Source organism: Gobio gobio (assembly GCF_949357685.1).
Source record: "Gobio gobio genome assembly, chromosome: 3".
Lineage (NCBI taxonomy): Eukaryota > Metazoa > Chordata > Actinopteri > Cypriniformes > Gobionidae > Gobio > Gobio gobio.
This window is the reverse complement of record NC_137099.1, coordinates 58,542,962-58,565,174: the sequence shown is the minus strand read 5'-3', so window position 1 is coordinate 58,565,174 and position 22,213 is coordinate 58,542,962. Positions and strand designations below refer to the sequence as shown.

The 22,213-nt window shown below is 35.2% G+C and overlaps 1 protein-coding gene across 1 annotated transcript in view; it reads right to left on the bottom strand.

Annotated features, from left to right (window-relative positions):
* Window positions 1–370: 370 nt before the first annotated feature.
* Window positions 371–22,213, bottom strand: part of LOC307123348 (uncharacterized protein) — a 39,870-nt gene continuing 18,027 nt past the window's right edge. The window contains exons 6-9 of the mRNA XM_079811868.1: window positions 15,652–16,014; window positions 15,511–15,567; window positions 1,937–2,305; window positions 371–1,852 (exon numbers count right to left, since the gene is read on the bottom strand). Coding sequence (XP_079667994.1) covers window positions 1,758–1,852; window positions 1,937–2,305; window positions 15,511–15,567; window positions 15,652–16,014 — 884 coding nt within the window. The 3' untranslated portion in view covers window positions 371–1,757. The remainder of the gene's footprint in view (window positions 1,853–1,936; window positions 2,306–15,510; window positions 15,568–15,651; window positions 16,015–22,213) is intronic.

Sequence of the window (22,213 nt, the reverse complement as noted above, 5' to 3'; positions counted from 1 at the left end):
ATCTGTAAAATTCTGTTTATAGTAATAGCCATCTGTATATTGTATTCATAGTACATATTCACCTGTAAATTCTGTTTATAGTAATAGCCATCTGTATATTTATTCACTGTACATATTCACCTGTAAATTCAGTTCTGTTTATAGTAATAACGTCTCTCTATTTATACATATTTATACATATTCAGTACATATCCATGTCCTGCACTTACGCATCCATTGTATATCCTGCACTTGCTGCTATTGCACTTCTGGTTAGACCTAAACTGCATTTCGTTGCCTTGTACTTGTACTTGTGTAATGACAATAAAGTTGAATCTAATCTAATCTAATCTAATCTAAAAAGGTAAAATTTTTTACTCTTTTTTTTTTTGACAGTGTACAGATTCCTTACAGAGAAAATGACAATTAGAAGTCATCAATTCCAATATGACTTGAGTAAAAGTCTTAGTGTCTGATTTTTAAAAGTACTTAAGTATTTTACTCATACTAAATATATTCTCAAAGATGCACTATTGTTCAACACCTGAGAGACATACTAGTGAAAATAAGACACTTCTTCTAAAACTAAGGGATAAATATTATTTTGCAAGAGTATTAGAAAAGGAAGAACAAACTGAAAACGTATCTGTAAAAATTCCACTATGGACATATTTCAAACAGAATTTTGTAACAAGTCAAAAAATCGAAAGTCTTTTTAACCTTCGGGGGAGCAGGGACAGGATTTTAAAGGAACCTCAACATTGCCAAAGGCTACAAATCACTAAAAATGCTTAAAAGCTTTGTAAATGAATTTATTACATGTATCGTTGAATCAATTTAAGGAATCCTCGCTGAATGAAAGTATCACTTTCTTTTCAAAAAAAAGAAAAAGGAATTGTACTGACCCAACCATTTGAATGGTAGTGTAAATATAACCTAATTATAATAAATGAATTATCAATAAGTATAAGCATATTAAGCATAATAATCAATTCAGGGAAGACAACTGGACTACATTTAATTTGATGGGGGTGCGATAGGGGACCTACTGGGGGGCGCTGGCCCCAAAAAGTTTGACAACCACAGGTCTAATAGATGCTGGAGATCAAAATGTTAAGTAGACAATGTAGAATTACTACTATGACTTGCTATAATTAATAATACAAAATTATAATTTATCAAAAGATTAGATTCTGAATGACAGTGAAATAGACCACTATATGATGATCATATCTTTATCATCAAGTAAGAAAATATCATCTGATCACATTTTCTCTTGTGTTTCTTGCCATAACAAACACAGTTACAGCAGCCAGAGAAAAACTAATGTTAAAAGTAGTGATGTTACGCCTGATACTGAGGCTTCGAAGCATGTACGTGTGTGCGTTAATATATCAAGCTTTTGTGAGCACATATTGGCACTGTCACCGTACTGACAATTTTTAAGCACCATTTTTGCATTGACCAGCAGGTGACTCTAGTGTGCATTTGAAGCATCAAGAAATTAACCACTTTGCAACACATCTGGCTGGAACACTTCAAAGCTTCACAAAGCTTCATTTCACCACCACTAATCAAAAGGTCAAGTCAAACTACCCAACTAAAGCAAACACTGATCACCATAACTGTGACGTCAGACAAAACTATTATTTTCAATAAAACATCATCATCTAAACCTCTGTTAATTCTCAATAAGAGCTTCTGTAGACGTAGTTGGAGTCCAACATCTTCCTGACGTCACATTGACGTACTGTGCCTGCTGAGTACATAGTAAACATTCAGAAAATAAGCCAATAGAGACACAGTGTTACATTACCAGGAGAGACGGTCACTGGTGTGACAGATGTAGAGATGGTGTTAACGCTGCCAGTGTCTGAAAGTTTGGAGGAATAGTGATTAATGAACAGAAACACAAATATCATGAATGTGCAGAAAGAGCTCATGTGAATATAATTACCTGCACAGTATGCAAAATAGCAGTGAGTTGGACTAACCAGCTCATAGACATAATAATTGTCTGGACAGGCTTTGACTTTAATGGGATAAGACCCGATATGGCAGCAGTAACTGCCCTCGTAACCGCAGACATCTCGAGTGACGACTCCATCCGTTACTGTTGGGTGTCCACCACGTATCCACAGTGAGACATCAGTGGTACAGTGACCCCTTGGGACACACGTGTCTGGGATACGAGCGCTGATGTTGTTAATGAAGAGACGATACCAGCCGCTCCAGGAGACAGACTGGTCACACATGTAGACTGATGCATATGTATTATTGATGGATCTCCATGGATTGTCCAGCACAGTGTAGTTGTAGCAGGGGTCTGCAGAGATAAACTTGAAAATATTAATATAAAGTCATAGTCTCAATATAAATGTATTTACAAAATACAATTCCAAATGCATGTTCACAATTTTTTCATGCTTTTACATTTCTTGCAATTCTAAATTGTCACATATTTGTAAATCACCCTAAATGTGTGTGCACTGAAAATAAAAAAAATAAATAAAAAAATACGGAAAATAATTAATTTTTTTACTGTCATTTTATTTTATTTTATTTTACATTGTACTCAAAACTCTGTAAAATTTCAAACAGCATCTGTAAATTAACAGATATTGTTATTTTCAGAGGTGGGTAGTCCAGGGTTCAGAAAGTAAAAGTCCTGCCATATTTTTATTCCACTCATGAACTCATTCCACGGCCATGTCCGGAATAAAGAGTAGCCTATCCATGTCACACAGTAAGATTTAAGATTTTGGCCGTATACCTGTCCAAGTCACAGACAGTGTCAACGTCAGTAAACTATACGTATTGTATTTCGACCACAAGGTGTCACTGTGGCTTCAACGCTTCACCCTCGCCTACTCTGAGCTCGATTGCTATGTCTGAGGTAAACCACGGCCTCCTCATTACCCTACGCACAAATAAATATAGAAATACATAAATGCAGAAATTAATAAATGTGGAAATAAATAAAATAATAAATAAATAAGGACAAATACGTATATACATAAGGAAATAAATGTATAAGTAATTATTTTTTATCATTTATTTGTATATTAATTTATGTATTTATTCATTTTTGGCAGTTTTTGAATTCCATACATTTGATGATGGCTCAGTGATGATAAGAATACAATCATCATGTTGTGGCTTAACTCACTGATGTTATGTCTGACTTTTATAATGGTGACATTGTTAATTATTTTCATTTTGTTTATTGTTGTGATTCTCAGTTTAATCAGAAATGATCAGAATCCATTGAATACTAAGTTCATTAACCTCTTGTGAAATTAACTCGCACTCAAACATCAAGAATCAGCCCATGAATCTCAACAATGGTGACAGGTTTCTATGCCGCAATGTATTCTGGGAGCGACAGATTGAGTTTGATGATGCACCCAAAATGCATTGCGGCATTAAGTATATCACCGTTGATGAGATTCATACACTGATTCTTGATGTCTTTGTGCCTAATTCTCATAGGAGGCTGAAAGTGTCTATAAACAGGTGTGCAAAATAAACTTTTAAATCATTAAATATTTTATCTGATAAAAACACTGCTGTATCTCATGCTGAAAATCACACAGTTATAATATTTACCCAGGTGAAAAAGTCGTACTATGAAATATATAATAAATATACTTGAAATTCAAGTAGCATGCTTATAATACATTTGTATTCCCAACATGCTTATTTGAAGTGCATTAAAAATATATTGAATTGCATTTTAATATATTTCTAAAAAGTATACTAGAAGTACTTTGGTAATAAATATGTACTTAATTATACTTTTAAGAAATATGCTAAACACAAGCGTACTTTTAATATATTTCTAAAAAGTATACCAGAAATACTTTGGTTATAAATATATGCTTAATTATACTTTTAAGAAATATGCCAAACACAAGCATCTTTTTAATATATTTCTAAAAAGTATACTAGAAATACTTTGGTAATAAATATATTCTTAATTATACTTTTAAGAAACATATATTTAGTGTATTTATAAATGCAATATATTTATGTAATATATAATACATATATAATGCTAAATATATATTATATATTTATGCATTTATCTTTTTAATATTTTCAAAAGATATTTAAAAAAACATTTAACATTTAAAATGTCTCAAATTATAATGTATTATAAACATTTACAAACTATTTGCATTTCAATATGCATACTTAATCATATCATAGATTCAAATGTTGTTTATTATCTGTTTGTACACAGTAAAATCCCCAGTGTTAAATTAACACTGCTCAGAGCACATATGGTCCCACTCTACAGAGTGTTAAAGTAACACTGAATCAGTGTTAAAGTTAATGAGATAATTAAGAGATTAATTGAGTGATGATTGACATTCGTGGTGAACACCTGATGATAATGAGCAAAATCACTGAAGGAAAGAGAAAAAGAAAAACACAAGAACTACGACTGACTATAAAAAAGACATTAAATCTCTGAAGATCTCAGCAGAGGAGGATTAAACAACTCCACAAACAGCATTACCAGCTTCACACATTACTAACCAGATTTACTTTATTTATGTCAGACGACTACAGAAGCACTTATTGAGAATTAACAGATTTTTTGTTTGATTTTGTTTTGAAAATTGTTAGTTTTTAATGTGACCATCATGGAGATCAGTGTTTTCTTTAGTTGGGCAGTTTGATGACTTTTTAATGTTAGTGTTTCTCCCAAACTGAGTTTGCTATGGCAAGAAAAGCAAGAGTAAACACAATCAGATGCTGTTGGCTGTTCGATGTTGAGAATGTGATCATTGTATAATGATGTAATTCATCAATTTTTATGACTGAGTGTGAGCAATATACTATTAACTTTCTTTTATTGTGATTCTAGAAAATATCCAGCACGGTTTTAATCAGAAAAGCTGAATAAGTTTTGAAATAGATTGTACACTAATCACTTCTTACTCCTGCGCGATTAACTCACACACAGACATCAAGAATCTGCCTATGAATCTCAACAATGGTGACATGCTTCATGCCACAATGCATCATGGGAGCCATAGATGAGTTTTGCGTGATGCACCCAGAATGCATTGCGGCATGTCACCGTTGTTGAGATTAATAGGCTGATTCTTGATGTCTATGTGTGAGTAAAACTCGCAGGAGTTAGAAGTGCTTATTGTGTGATGTGTTATTAAAACGCAGTACTATACATATGTAAACATTTTTTGATAATCGTTTAGTTTATCTGATGTAAACATTGCTGGATCTTCTGCCGTAGAGTCACAAGGCTACTATAATCAATGACTCTCAGGAGATCAGCAAATAAGGTCATTATATGATGACAACAACTGTATCATAAACAACAAGCATCAAGATTCTCTTGCCGTTCTCACCATAACAAACAGTTACAGCAGCCAGAGAAAAATTTATATTATCAAGTCAAGGGTCAAGAGCCCAACTAAAGCAAACACTAATCACCATGTGGTAATTTAACTCTGGGGATTTTACTGTGTAATAGGCTACTACTGAAATTCCCATAAGGATTTCAACATCATATTATTTGAAATGCATCATAAACACTGATCTATATAGAGAACCGTGATCATAAATCATAAATCTTTAAAAAAAAATCCCTGTTTTTACTTGTGTTTAAATTAAAACCACACATGATTAAACTCCTGATTGGTTCCAGAGCCGATGAGCGGCTCTGATTGGTTCTCATGATAATAATGAGCTCAGCCTGACCCTATGACTCGTACCTCAGATTCCGATTATCTGATGCTGTGCGTGTATACCGGTATGTTGCTAGAATGTGATTATAAATCTAAATTTAAACTGTGAATCATATAGAGCGATCGTGTCTCTTCAGAGGACTTTGAGGAAAACATGTGATTCATATGGATTACTTGGGCGATATTTTTTTGTTGCTGTTTTTTGCATGAGCATTTTGAAACGTGATCAGTTTTGGCAACTTGTCTTTCATCGGAGGATTATAAATCTCTCATTATTTTGTGACTCCAGGTAAGATTTTTATTTAATTCACGTTCTTTTCTATGCCAGTCGTATTTTTGACACAAAATGTATTTGACACTTTTTTGTTTTCAGTTTATGTACATTCAATTTGACCAATCAGAGCCAAAGCTACATTTAATCGAAGCAAACGTGAAGAGATGAAGATACTGCCCACAGAAGTTTCTGGTAAGTTTTAAAAGCTGTTTGCACAAATAAATAGCTGTTTAGTTTTTCCTAGGTGGATAGGGCTGCTATGCATTTGCTAGCTAGATAACAGTGGAATACCGCTGTAACATGATACTGGCACCAGCTAATGTTAGATATTTAGCAAATTCAGCACTATATAAAGTCCCTTTCTACAGACTTTGTAGCCTGGCGTGGCCATACTCAATTCTAGTCAGAATTTGAGTCTGGTACCGCTCCATTGAGCTTTGATTATGGGGCGTGTTTCAACCGAGCCAGGAAAGACCTCAATTGGATAGACCCACAACCAATCAGAGCAACGGAGCGACGCGTAACGTTAGTTGTCAAATGTCAACAGAACTCAACTGCACTGTTACCAAGTCCGTGTTTTTCTCCATGTCCGCGGGTTGAAGCGACCCCAATTATGTGATTATATAAACCCAGGAATGCGAATTTTAGCAGGCAACCTTGCCAAAATAACATATTTTGCCAACCAAACGTTTTGAGTAGCAATTGTGCGCGACATTGCAAAAACACTTGGAAACCCTGTCTGCATGCACGCATGATTAAGTAACGTTACAAGAAAAACATGAGTGTAAACGATCTTTGGCAGTAATAAAATAATTTAAGGATACACAGAGTACTTACCAACACGATCATCGTTTCTGAGAGAAATAGTAAAGGTGAACGCATATACGAACAAGTTCTCCGTTTAGGATAAGAGCAAATTCAACCCAAGAGCCTTCGATGACGTGGATGATTACGTTACTGTTGATCATCTGTCCATCATCGTCTAAAGCCTGCCCTGACAATTTCATTGGTCCGAACAGTTTCTGTTCGGGCATAATTCCTCCTCTATGGAGCGAGTCCAGACCGAATTGCCCGAGCAAAACATTTTGTGGGCGGGGCTAAATTCGGCTGGCATCCAGGCTACAGACTTTGATGAATCTGTTTAAAATCGATCTGGTGACATTTGTCTGTCTTAAAACAACTAAAAACATTGTCCAATGCATCGGCAGAAAACATAATTAGTCATTTTAACCTGTACAACATTACATTAACATTATTTTTATTTGCAAAATGTAGTTGTGTATTTATTTCAGATTTTCTGATAAATTTGGCTTCATGGTAATGAGGTAAATGATCTTTGAAAAGTATGAGGTAACACTTTACAATAAGGTTGTATTAGTTAACATTAGTTAATGCATTAGTTACCATGAACTAACCATGAACAACACCTCTGTTCATCATTAGTTAATCTCTGTTAACATTAGTTCATAAAAATCCAGCTGTTCATGGTTTGTTAATGTTAGTTAACAGTGCATTAACTAATGTTAACAAGATTTTAATAATGCATGTTGAAAGTAAATGTTGTAATTAACATTAACAAAGATAAATAAATGCTTTATAAGTGTAGTTCATTATTAGTTCATGTTAACTGATAATGTTAACTAATGAACCTTATTGTAAAGTGTTACCAAGTTTGAAATAACCATGTTATAAGAACATACATTTACTTTGTCTTGAGCTGACCAGTCAACTATGGCAAAGTTGATTGGTATTTATATTTGTTCAAGCTTGACAACCTGCCTTTTTGTTTATTTTCTAAAATATATTTTTAATTACAGATACGTACAAATATTAAATTGTAAAAAGGAATGCTTATAAGAGAGTGTACATCTGAAACTGCTGAGGCTGTGAAGGGTTTTGGTTATATTACCCACCAGGTACATTCATTGTACTCGCGTCATTCTTAAAAAGAAAACAAATCGTTCGTCATCATTTGTCTGCCTGTTTTTTGTGAAATATTAATTAATTAGTTTTTCCTTTCAGATCAGCTGCTATAGAAGACATAGTGCAGAGACAAGCAAAGAAGAGAGAAGTAAGTATGATTTAATCTCGTATCACCTCTGATGTACAGATTTTGAATCATGCCTTATGGAGGGTGATTCGGAAAATGTCTTGATAGGAAAATGATAGCACAACTGGCTCCAAATGGCTCATTTCTGTGCTTCCTTTGAGTCATTCATATAAAAATCTGTCTGTTATTTAATTGTTTTTGTTTTTCGGTAAAGCCCCAAGTCACTTGTCATACACAGTAAAATCCCCAGTGAAGCACTGAAGCAGTGTTAAAGTTAATGAGATAATTAATAGATTAATTAAGTGATGATTGACCATTAGTGGTGAACACCTGATGATAATGAGCAGAATCACTGAAGAAAAGAGAAAAAAGAAAAACACAAAAACTACGACTGACTATAAAAAGACAATACATTTTTGAGGATCTCAGCAGAGGAGGATTAAACAACTCCACAAACAGCATTACCAGCTTCACACATTACTAACCAGACTGACTTTATTTCTGTCAGACGTCTACAGAAGCTCTTATTGAGAATTGACAGATTTTTTGTTTGATTTTGTTTAGAAAATTGTTAGTTCTTAATATGATCATCATGGTGATCAGTGTTTTCTTTAGTTGGGCAGTTTGATGACTTTTTAATGTTTGTGTTTCTCAGGCTGCTGTAACTGAGTTTGCTATGGCAAGAAAAGCAAGAGTAAACACAATCAGATGCTGTCGACTGCTCGGTGATGAAAATATGATCATTGTGTAGTAATTAAATTAATCGATTTTATGACTGAGTATGAGCAATATACTATTAACTTTTTTTTTATTGTGATTCTAGAAAAGATCCAGCAGGGTTTTAATCAGAAGAGCTGAATTCGTTTTGAAATAGATTGTACACTAATCACTTCTAACTCCTGCGAGTTTAACTCACACACAGACATCAAGACTAAGCCTATGAATCTCAACAATGGTGACATGCTTCATGCCACAATGCATTCTGGGAGCCATAGATGAGTTTTGCGTGACGTACCCAGAATTAATTGCGGCATGAATCATGTCACCATTGTTGAGATTCATAAGCTGATTCTTGATGTCTATGTGTGAGTATAACTCGCAGGAGTTAGAAGTGCTTATTATGTGATGTGTTAATAAACTGGAGTACAAAACTTATGTACACATTTTTTGATAACCATTTAGTTTATGTGATGAAAACACTGCTGGATCTTCTACTGTAGAGTCACAAGGCTACTATAATCAATTACTCTCAGGAGATCAGCAAATAAGGCACTATATGATGATAACAACTGCATCATCAACAACAACAAGCTAACATCATCTATCATCAACTTGTCATCATCAATTTTCTCTTGCTGTTCTCACCGTAACAAACAGTTACAGCAGCCAGAGAGAAAAATGCTGACAAGTCAAGGGTCAAGACCCCAACTAAAGCAACACTAATCACCATAATGGTGACTTCAAACTACTTTTATTTTCAATAAAACATCAACATCTAAACCTCAATAAGAGCTTCTGTAGACGTCTGACAGAAATAAAGTCAGTCTGGTTAGTAATGTGTGAAGCTGGTAATGCTGTTTGTGGAGTTGTTTAATCCTCCTCTGCTGAGATCTTCAGAGATTTGATGTCTTTTTTATAGTCAGTCGTAGTTCTTGTGTTTTTCTTTTTTTCTCTTTTCTTCTGTGATTTTGCTCATTATCATCAGGTGTCACCACTAGTGGTCAATCATCACTTAATTAATCTCTTAATTATCTCATTAACTTTAACACTCTGTAGAGTGGGACCATATGTGCTCTGAGTAGTGTTAATTTAACACTGGGGATTTTACTGTGTAGTGTAATACTAATGTATTTCTAATGTACTAAAAATGCTATTAAAATGTTCTTGAAGTGCATTAAAATTAATTATTAAAAATATATTTTAAATTTATTTTAAAGAAATACATTTAAATTGCACTAAATGTACTTAAAGTTGTTCCATTTTAGCACAATTTAATATATTAAAATATATTGCCAATAGCTTAAAATTGATCTTAAGCATATCTTAAAATGCACTTAATATACTTAAAGTTGTTTCAAAATAATACATTTAATATGTATTTAGTATTTAGTATAATATAATAAATATGTCCAAAAAAGCACAATTTAAATATATTTATTTTTCACCTGGGTAATGCTTCTCGGAGATTGTCTCTATGTGATGATTACTGATGATTAATCTGTATCATCAACAATACTCATCTGTTCATTCTCAATAAGAGCTTCTGTTGAAGTCTGAAAAATATAAAGTCAATTTATCTTAAGTTGATTTCATCTAAGGCTGTGTCTGAAGTCAGTTGTAGTTCTTGTGTTTCTCTGTCCTTCAGTGATTCTGCTCATTATCATCAGGAGTCTTCAATAATGCTCAATCATCCCTCAATCATCACTTAATTATCTCATTAACCCCCATTAACATAAACTGATTCAGTGTTACATTTAACAGCCTGTAGTGTGCACACTGAGCAGTTTTCATTTAATCTGGGCTAACCCATGTGAGACCTCCATGGAAACTGAGGGCAAAACTGTCTGTTAGAGTCCAGGTCAAACCCATCTGGCTCCTCACACAGTAAAAAACGCAGTGTAAAATTAACACTTAGTGTTAATTTTACACTTAAAATTAACACTTAGTGTTAATTTTAACACTACTCCGGATCATATATGGTCCCAATCTAATTAGTGTAAAAAGTACACCGTTTGTAGTGTTGAATTTACAGTGTTAATATAGCACCCTACAGTGTAGAAAAATTACACCGTGAGTGTAAAGTGTTACACTTACAATTGTTGTTCAAGTTTTACACTATGGGGTGTTTATCACCCCTAGTGATGATTTAATTCCACTATAAGTGTTATTAATAAAATATTCTGTTCGGTGCAAAACAATTTTTACACAATTTTTTTACACTATTATATGGTGTTAATGTACAAGATCCGACATAAAATCAAGAGTCTTCAGACGTATAAATCCAAAGTTTATTTAACAAATGGACAAAGCGGCTACTTTAAAACATATCAGATGTGTAAATGTCAATTAGTCAATCACATTCTTGAGGTTTTTCACAGAAATAACATTTTATAAAAGTTAATAAAACGCATAAAATCATCAAATTTGCCGGACACAAACAAATATAACAGGTAGATTTGAACAAGATTGCAGAAAGCTACTTGTCGACAGTTGTGTAGCATCCATGAATGCTGTTCCTCCCTGTCCCATCAGTGAGCAGGTGTGGCTGTGTGGTCTCTTCAATTCAATCAAGGTGTTCTGGTATATCATTCCTTGGCTATGATCATAGACAAAATAAAAAATAAAACTCAGTCAGCTCTCCAATTGGCCATCTTTGTATCAGTTTTCCACAATACAATCTTCACAACTGGCAATATTTTGAGGCAGACTAATTTTGAGGTAGTGCGACAGAAATGTCCAAATATACCTTTTTGAGGATGACAATATTTTTCAGCTTGATATGAGGACATCTTTTCAGTTCTCTTGCAGTCTCGTGGTGATGGTGGAATCAAATGAAGTAGGAGATGAATTGATGCAGGATCGTTGCGGATTCTAAATAACAAATGTGACAACTTTAGCAAAAAATGCATGAACGTGTATAGATAATCTTATTCTGAATTATAGTCGAACCTGAATCATTGGTTTCATCCTCTTTCACAGCATATTCTGCAGTCAATCAGGTCCTTGAAGGTCTTGGAAGAAGCCTTTCCGGGAACTTAGCTGAGGTCTTCTCACTAAAAATCAAAACGAACAACAACAAAAAAATCACTAAACAGTTACATAGCATAATGACATGATAATAACTCTCAGGAACCATTCTGTTCAGATGATTGTGTAGTCACAGGGTAGCACCATTCACTCACAACTGGCATTAAAGGGTTAGTTCACCCAAAAATACAATTCTGTCACCCAAAAATAAAAATTGATACCTTCATGTCGTTCGACACCCGTACGCCATGTCTGAGGCACAGAATAAAGTTGAATAAAGTCGCTATTTTGATTTTTTTGTTTGCTCACAAAAACTATTCTCGTCGCTTCATAAAATTATTGTAGAACCATTGTAGTGAGATGGACGACGTCTTTAGTACCTTTTATGGGTCTTGAGAGTGTAAATGTCATTGCTGCCAATGGAGGCCTCACTGAGCCTTCGGATTTCAACAAAAATATCTTCATTTGTGTTCTGAAGATGAACAAAGGTCTTACGGGTGTCGAACGACATGAGGGTAAGTAATTAATGACAGAATTTTCATTTTTGGGTGAACTAACCCTTTAACATTCATCTTGGGTGACGCACAAGTGAACTCGATGTACAGGTGTAAATGCAACCAAGAAGGTCTAGGTCAAATTCTTTTATTAAAGGGATAGTTCACCCAAAAAAGAAAATTCTGTTATTTACTCACCCTTACGTCGTTCCAAACCCGCAGGACTTTCTTTTGTCTTTGAAACACAAATGAAGATCTTTTTGATGAAATCTGAGAGCTCTGTCCCTCCATTGGCAGCTACACAACTACCACTTTGACGCTTCAAAAACATCATAAAGAGATTTTAAAACTAATCCAAATAAATCAATCTGTTTAGTCCAAATTAACTTTTTCTTATTATGTTTGTTGATTAATGTTTATATGCGAATAAAAGTCTACATTAAATCTATTTCAAAATCAATCGAGTAGAATGAGTAAACCACTTCATTAATTTGGATTGGTTTTATGATCTCTTTATGAACTTTTTAAGCGTGCGTCTATGTGGTAATTGCATGGACTGTCATATTCATTTGAGTTTTGAAGATGAATAAAAAGTCTTCTCGGGTTTGGAATGACATGAGGGTGAGAAATGACAACAATTTTAAACTTTTTGCAGTTTAATATGATGACAGTGATTGATGTGTCATCATGAATCAAGACACACAATCACCCAAGACACGTAAATTCCAGGTCTGAACAAAGATACTGTGTGGTTGCCCAGTTACGTTTTAATTTTACATGTTCATTTGTCATGTTTTAAAATTTGTACTGCACATAGAAAAATATATCATGACACTCACAACTCTAGATTCATCTTCAGTAGTCTGTTGCTTTCTTGAAGGGCTTCCATCACTCAGAAGAACATCAGACTCAGTTTCCCATCTTATGAGAGCAGCTTCCTTCACTTCACACTGCAGGGGTCTGGGCCAATTCTATTGGAAAAGGATTTCAAAATAATATTTCCAAAATTCAGTTATGCAATACAATTTAAATTAGTAAAAAATAATTGTGATTACGCTTAATTTTGATTACGCTGAGAGCTGTCTATAAAACATGGGTGTCAAATTGTGAATTTATATTCACACCCTTCGTTTTTAGGATCAATTAAATGACTGTTAAAGTTTAATAGCCAAAAAACTTTGTTCACATGGAGACCTGAAACTATTTACATATTTATTTAATCTGATTATTAAATACATTTATATAATTTAAATGTGTAATGTTAGTAAGGTATCTTAAAATGAACTTGGTTATAAATTACATTTTAAGACACGTTTAGAATTTACGTTTAAGAATTAGAACAGAAAATATTAAACACAAAGAGATAAATATTTAGGACATTTTTTTATCCCAAAATAACATGCAGTATGAATTGATAAACACTGATTTCAAGCTAAAGTAACTGTATGCTCTGCCAGTACGTAGGCAAATAACGTAACTTGTTAACTGAATTGGAAGACAAACGGATTTACAGATTAGCTTTAACTCACTTTCACATGATATCATATTCAGTGCTAAGAACAAGCAACGTGCATTTGATGTAATTCACACTTAAACATAGGGCGAATAAAAAGTTTAAACGCTTCCCCACCTCAGTCTGCAAAAAGCGCTACAAGACGCTTAAACACACTGTTAATAATGCGCATGCGTCACAAAAACTGAATTCTTAACACGTTAATGTATAACACAGACACGTTTACCGTTTCAACAAAAGGACACAACATAATGCCACACTTAATGCTTACAAATCAAATATACAATTACCATTTGAAGAATTCTCTCATCTGCACAGAAAAAGCCCAAATGTTGCTGCTTCAGAGCTTCTTCAACTTCACTGCCTGACTGACTCGTCGGAAAACCAGGCCTCCGTGTGACTGGAGGCGGGAATGCACACTTTCATAAAGGCTGTGAACAAACCAAAATGAAATAAGCTAAAAGTATATATAACAAATTGTAAACACATCCCAAAAAATATTTTAAACGTGAAATCACCTTCATCTAGGAAATCAAATTGGCATGAGAAAAGTTCACATTCTTCTGTATATCTCGGCATCTTCTCATGAACTTGACGAGCTTCCTTAATACTGACAAAAATGCACAGTTAATCATTTATAAATGTGTTCATCACTATATATAACTAAAAATGTTAACAAATGTACTTGTATTGTAAATGTATTTCATTTTAGAAAGAAAAGCAATCCAACCCACCATCTCAGTCGAATGAAGATAAAATGGCGTCGTCGTCTGGAGAGGCAGCAGTCGTCGAAGGGCGGAGTCAAAACTATTAGGCGCGTTTTTTTGCACTTTCAGTGTAAAAATAAATGTACACTATGTAGCACCCTCATAATTACACAGAGGGGGTTACGCTTTAACACTTGATAATTTAACTCTTTGGGAATGAATCACTTTTAACACTGCAATTTTTACACTGCTGATTTTACTGTGCAGTTTTTCAGTCATGAGGTAGAATTAATGAGTGAAATCAGCTGACTGAGTTCATGAGTGGAATAAAAATATGGCAGGACTTTTACTTTCTGACCCCTGGACTACCCACCTCTGCTTATTACCAGCTTCACTTATTACTAACCAGATTGGCTTCATTTCTGTCAGACGAGAACACCCTTGCAAATACATATACGGGGCAAAATACTGGTAACATTAATTCAGGAAGAAACATGCCTTCCACCTCAGAGGAACCGTCCACAGCAGCCCCTGTCTACAAGAGATGAATCATGTGCACTCATACCATGCACTTGTATATCAGTTTCTACCGGGAGTGTGATTTCAGCCATTCTTCAGCCAATCAGATGTATTTTTTTAACCTAGCCAATCTTAACAGGTTAAACTGAACTCTATGACAAAGATCATGTGCCTTTAGTACAGAGAGGATGAATCAGATGTGTCGTTCCATCAACAGGCTCTGCTCTAAATGAAGCTGAATTTCTATTTTATAGTTCTTTATTGAAAAAACATATTCAGAACGACAGTGTTACTGACAGCCAGCCACAGAACGAGCTGATGTCATCGCTCTACATTTATCTTACATGACCTTTATGCACAGGCAAGGATACTGGTATATTTATATATGTATTTAATATTAGTAAATATTTTACTCTTCTGACACAAGCCCACATCTATCCAATAGTAGATCTGTACATACATTAGAAACATTCTGAAAATAAGCCAATAGAGACAGAGTTACATTACCAGGAGAGACGGTCACTGGTGTGACAGATGTAGAGATGGTGTTAACACTGCCAGTGTCTGAAAGTTTGGAGGAATAGTGATTAATGAACAGAAACACAAATATCGTGAATGTGCAGAAAGAGCTCATGTGAATATAATTACCTGCACAGTATGCCAGATTGCAGCGGGTTGGACTAACCAGCTCATAGACATAATAATTGTCTGGACAGGCTTTGACTTTAATGGGATAAGACCCGAAATGGCAGCAGTAACTGTAAGCGTTACCGCAGACATCTCGAGTGACGACTCCATCCGTTACTGTTGGGTGTCCACCACGTATCCACAGTGGGACATCAGTGCCACAGCTGGACTGAGCAACACACGTGTCTGGGATATGAGCGCTAATGTTGTTAATGAAGAGACGATACCAGCCGCTCCAGGAGACAGACGTGTCACACATGCTGCCACCTGTATTATTGATGGATCTCCATGGATTGTCCAGCACAGTGTAGTTGTAGCAGGGGTCTGCAGAGATAAACTTGAACATATTATTATGAAGTCATAGTCTCAATATAAATGTATTTACAAAATACAATTCCAAAATGCATGTTCACTATTTTTTTTTGTTATTTTATTTTTTATGATCTTACATTTCCTGCAATTCCAAATTGTCACATTTGTAATGTGTGTACGCTGTAATTGTTTTTTTTTTTTTTTTTAATGGAAAATAACTAATTCGTTTACGCCCATTTTTATTTATTTTAAATTGTGCTCAAAACTCTGTAAAATTACAAACAATATCTGTTAATTTACAGTTAATTTAAGCTGTTATTTTAAGTATTATGACATTAATGGCAAATTACAGTAATTCTTTTTTATACAGTAATTATTTTTTATACAGAAAAAATACTGTATTAAGTAAGTACTAATAAGTACAGTTAATACTGTATTGTAAGCTTCCATTTTTTACCTATGTTTTATTCTGAAAGTCTTATAGTGACCATCATTTGTTAATATGTGTCAGGAGTTATGAATATGAAAACCGCATCGGTACTTTTGATTATAATATGAGCGTCAAAAGGCTGCCGCCTTTTACAGAGAAGCAAAGATAAAGTGACATCAGGTGTTGTCAGCTCCTTATTGATGACTAAACTTTTGGAAAATGGGCCTCTGATTTTTTAAAAAAGTTTTGTGTGCTTGTTTAGCATATAGTCATTTATTATAACCACTATAAGCTTGTAACCCACTGTATTGGCACCAATAGCATCAAAATGATCAATTATCAAAATTATTCATTAGGATGAAAAAAAAGCATGTGCACAAAATGTCTTACATAGTCACACACAGACATCAAGATTTTGCATATGATTCACAACAACGGTGATAATCAAGCATGAGTTTTGTATTATGAAGCTACCCATCATGCATTGGAGCATGAAGCTTTTTTTGTTTTGATTGTCACCGTTGTTGTGAATCATATGCAAAATCTTGATGTCTGTGTGTGACTATGTGAAATAATTGCTCAAAACGTTGTATGCACATACTGCAAACCAACTTTTATTTAATTTATCATTCTACAGGATAGAGGATCATTTTTGGATCAATTTATTGCTATTGATGCCAATACAGTAGATTCACAAGCTTATAGTGGTTATAATAAATGTATAAATAATGTTTATTCAATCTTTACCCAAAATGCGCAGATGTAATCATTATGAGCGCTGGATACTCTGATGTGTTGTGTTTTCAGTTCATACTGGCAGCCGGAGGGCGCTCTGTGCACATGTAGTCAATATGATACAGATGAAGAAGATATATACCATGTGACATTCCAGTGCTCGAAATCGCCCCCTATACCCTCATTTCATTCAATCCTTTAAGTGGACTAGTGGAGTAATGGAGAATGAGCTGCCCACTGAGCAAAGCTATGTCCAAAAGACGTCTTTTCACTGTCTTTGCCCCTAGTGGCGTACGTTGAAAAGACGTCCACTGAGGAGCCAGAATGAAAGTTTTTATGACGTCTGTTTTTGACGTGTTCTGCACGTCCGATATAGACGTTCATGGAACCTCAAGGTTAAAAACTAGTTCAAATGTGCTCATTGTGGACATATTTCCCATTTGTAATTGCAAAGCAACTCACAGACAGTGTGTGTTTGTCCAGAAATCATGAAAATAAAAGAAACTTAGCTCACACCTTTAGACACTTTAGACAACTTAGCACACTTCAAGACGTCTACAGAAGCTCTTACTGAGAATTAACAGAGGTTTAGATGTTGATGTTTATGTTTCATTTGAAGTCACCATTGTGGTGGGAAGCGTTTGCTTTAGTTGGGCTCTTGGTCCCCGTGTTTGTGTTAGCTTTTCTTTGGCTGCTGTAACTGTGAGTGTGAGAAACACAATAGTTGTGACTGAGAAAGCAAAGATTAAGTGACTTCAGGTGTTGTCAGCTCCTTGTTGATGGCTAAATCATCAGAAAGCAAGCAGCTAATGTTGTGTTTTAAGATTTGGGCTTGTTTGGAAAAATAGTCATTTGTTTAAAGCCACTATAACCTTGTGAATTCACTGCTTTGGCACCAATAGCATTAAAATGATAATTTATTCTCATGGATAAAACAGCATGTGCACAAAATGTTTTGAAAAATATTTCAAATAGTCACACACAGACATCAAGATTATGACTATGCTTCACAACAACGGTGACAATCAAGCATGAGTTTTGTACTATGAAGCTACCCATCATGCATTGCAGCATGAAGCTTTTTTGTTTTGATTGTCACCATTGTTGTGAATCATATGCAAAATCTTGATGACTGTGTGTGACTATGTGAAATAATTGCTCAAAACAATGTGCACCTTCTGTTTTTTCATCTTTCTGAATTAGTTATTATTTTATTGCTACTGGTCTCGATACAGTGGATTCACAAGGCTATTGAGGCTATAAACAAATGATTATTTGCCAAACAAGAACACAAAACTCAAAAGCACAACATCAGATTCTAGACTTCTGATGATTTGCTCATCAACAAGGAGCTGACAACACCTGAAGTCGCTTTATCTTTGCTTTTTCAGCCACAACTATTGTGTTTCGCACACACACAGTTATAACATCCAAACAAAAGCTAACACAAATACGGGGACCAAGAGCCCAACTAAAGCAAACGCTTCCCACCACAATGGTGACTTCAAATGAAACATAAACATCAACATCTAAAGCTCTGTTAATTCCCAGTAAGAGCTTCTGTAGACGTCTGACAGAAATAGTCAAAGTGTGTCTTATGTCTGTGATTAAGGGCAGCACCAGTGTCTCAGTGGGAAACACTGTCTCCTCACAGCAAGAAGATCCTGGATTGAATCCCACGATTCTCTCACATTTTAACTAGTTTTTAACCTTGAGGTTCCATGAACGTCTATATCGGACGTGCAGAACACGTCTAATACAGACGTCATAAAACTTTCATTCTGGCTCCTCAGTGGACGTCTTTTCAACGTACGCCTCTAGGGGCAAAGACATTGAAAAGACGTCTTTTGGACATAACTTTGCTCAGTGGGAGGGTACACGGGGCGAATCGGACAGTGGTAACTCTTTCAGTGCGCGACTCTCACAGTGAGCTGAGAGCACAGTCTATGGTTGAGAGTGAGAGCGATTCAAAAGCATGAGGAGTCGTTTGCTCTCGAAACGCTCTCGAGGTACTTATGAGCCGATCGGTCTGCGCAGAGCTGGTGCATTGAACAAGCCTCTTCTCCAGCCATTGCTCGTACTACATCGGCTGTACACTCGTTATTGTGGTGCATTGTGGGATTGAATGAGTGCACTCAAAAACGTCCACTATGGTTTCGTACACACCTACAAATGGCTGTTCCCTCAACTAGTGCCCTATTTAAGGGTATAGGGGGCGATTTCGAACACAGTCTCTGACATAAACAAAGCTTCCAGAGATCGCTAGAACATGCAGATAGACATGTTTGAAGACAATAAACACACAATCGCGACAATGTATGGTTTATCTGTGTTCTTTATACCTTGTTGGGTGCATTCATAATAGTTTTTATCATTATACAGAATATTGTAAAATTATATATTTTCTGTCAGTTTTTTTTAACTGAAGCCAAATTAGATCACAGAAGGTTATTTAAATTATTTGACTTGTGATACAAAATAAGTTTGGAGTAAAAACATTGTTTTAATCTCATAAATTGTTGTATGTATGTATGTATGTATGTATGTATATAAGTAATATATATATATATATATATATATATATATATATATATATATATATATATATATATATATTTTAAATCAGTGTATTGTTTTATGTGAATGAGTAGGCTCAATTATTCTCACATCAGTTTTGAAGCAAACACTCTAGGCAACAACACCCATTAGTCAAACGTCTTGTGGACACATATCTATTGTGTGTTTTGAGGCCTTCATTTTAAAACAATTTTTTTTTTCAAAAACCATGCATAAACATTATTCTCTCAAAAATACAAGCATGTACATACATGTTGCTCACATATTATGATAGCCCAGTTTGTGCTGAATACAGTATAATTACACTTTTGCCATTAATGTGTTTATAAGCAACTGAAAAAAGCACAAATATCAGAGTATGTCAAAACCTCTAAAGGGCCCCAAAACAGCTCAGACTCCTAGGGGTTAAATGTGCATATAGCGCGGGAATTGAAGATCGGATTTATATTGATTTTGCGGAGAGGTGTAAGGTAAGACAACCTGCATGTTTTTTTATTTTTTATTTGTTTAGATTGTGTAGCCCGTTTTGCTTGCGTGCAGCATCAGCCTGCCTCAGCTTGTCAAAAATGCCTTTTTACTTTGGTGGTGGTGATAGTAGACTAAACGTTTAAACTAACATTGTGATGCTTGAAGTATTTTATATCTATGGATTGTATTATAAGCAAGACAAGTCAAGTGTTGATTTGAGAGGCTAAATTGATCAAACGTGGTTAACTCACTGTCGGCCTCTGGCTGCTTGGTCGTCACTTTAAAAAACAAAAACTTTAATTTAACAAACAAAAAAATGCTTCAAACAAGACACGAAACTAAATATTACCACTTTGACATTAAAAACAAAACCAAACTATTTCAATGGCTGCAACAATTTGTAATTGGGAGGATAAAAAAAAACAAACACAGGCTCCAGTCGGAATCAGGCCGAGAATTTTGATAAGTTCTCAGACACGGGCCGGGCTAGGGCCTAGATTTGAGGCCCGTGCAGGGCTCTAATGTGTGAAGCTGCACTTGGTGTTGATGATTCATAGAATGTTTCATCTGAAGTCTCCAGAATCGTTGTCAGTGGCTCCTTTATTTGACCTCTTGACCCTTGACTCTTTCATATCAGTTTTTCTCTGTTTGCTGTGACTGTGTTTATTTTGCACATTTGAAGCAGCAGAAATAACCATGAGAAAAATATGATCAGATGGCAATGTTATCATCACATACATTTGCTGAGCTCAGCAAGTTACAGAAGAAAGAGAAGAATTAAAAGAGAAGTAAAGGGTCAAGAGCTGAAATAAAGGAGCCACTGATCATCGATTCTTGTGACTTCAGATTAAACATTCAATAAATCATCAACATCTAAACCTCTGTTCATCTCAATAAGAGCTGGTGTGTGTAGATTCATGATGTCTAAAATATCCAGATGATAAAATGTTCAAACAAACTCTTTTTTTAAACGTCAATGGACTAAACACAAGTTAACAATATGCTCAGTCCCGCCGCTGGCCGTTTTGATGCTCTAAGCGCGATCACTTTATGATGCCCACGGTTGCGGCGTTCGCAAATTGTGTAGAGCGGGGGGGGGGGGGGGGGGGGGGGTTCTTGTGGTGGCCTACGCGCAGCGCGTGGTGGGAGCGGCGGCACTGAATACGCTTCAGTGTTCATCCAAACACAGGAAGTAACTCTGGCAAATACACACCTACAGTCACATGTAACACACATCTAACACAAGTTGTGTAACTATAACACATTAGTGTGTAAAAGGTTTCAACACACTTCTTTGTAAGAGGAATAACACATTAGTTGAGTTACAGGTAACACAGAGATGTGTTAAAGAAGGGGTCTCCAAACTCGGTCCTGGAGGGCCACTGTCCTGCAGAGTTTAGTTCCAGCCTCAAATAAAACACACCTGAACCAGCTAATCAGGTGAAATAATGTGGCTAACATTGAATAAATATCGTTATGTCAGGTTAAATACTGATAATTGCTCACTCAAACCCCTTTATCCAATCCTCTCTATTTAGCCGTCAGACTCGCGTAACCGTCATGTTTATAGTTTTTTAACACTTTTTATCCGTGTTTGTAGTTCTAATCGAATCCTCGTCTATCTCGCAATGGGTTGTGGGCAATATCAGCCGTTAGAGTGCGCATCGATCTGAACTTCGAATTATGACAGGAAATAGTAGACCATCCGGGAATCTTTGGAATACTCTTTTCAACATACTACGATTTGGGACATACTAATTCTTTTTTCGAATACTATTTAGTACGGATAGTATATAGTACCATCACAGAGAGGCAAAAAATCCCTTTCCAGAACATTTTCATTCAACATTCCCAGCTGGTGGAAAGATCTTCCCAATGCCATCTGGAACGCAGAATCATTGACAACATACAAAAGTCAACTAAAAACTCAGCTCTTCCGTGACCACTTAACCTCATTAATAAAAAAAATTAAAAAAAAACACTTTCCTTTCCTCTTTCTCC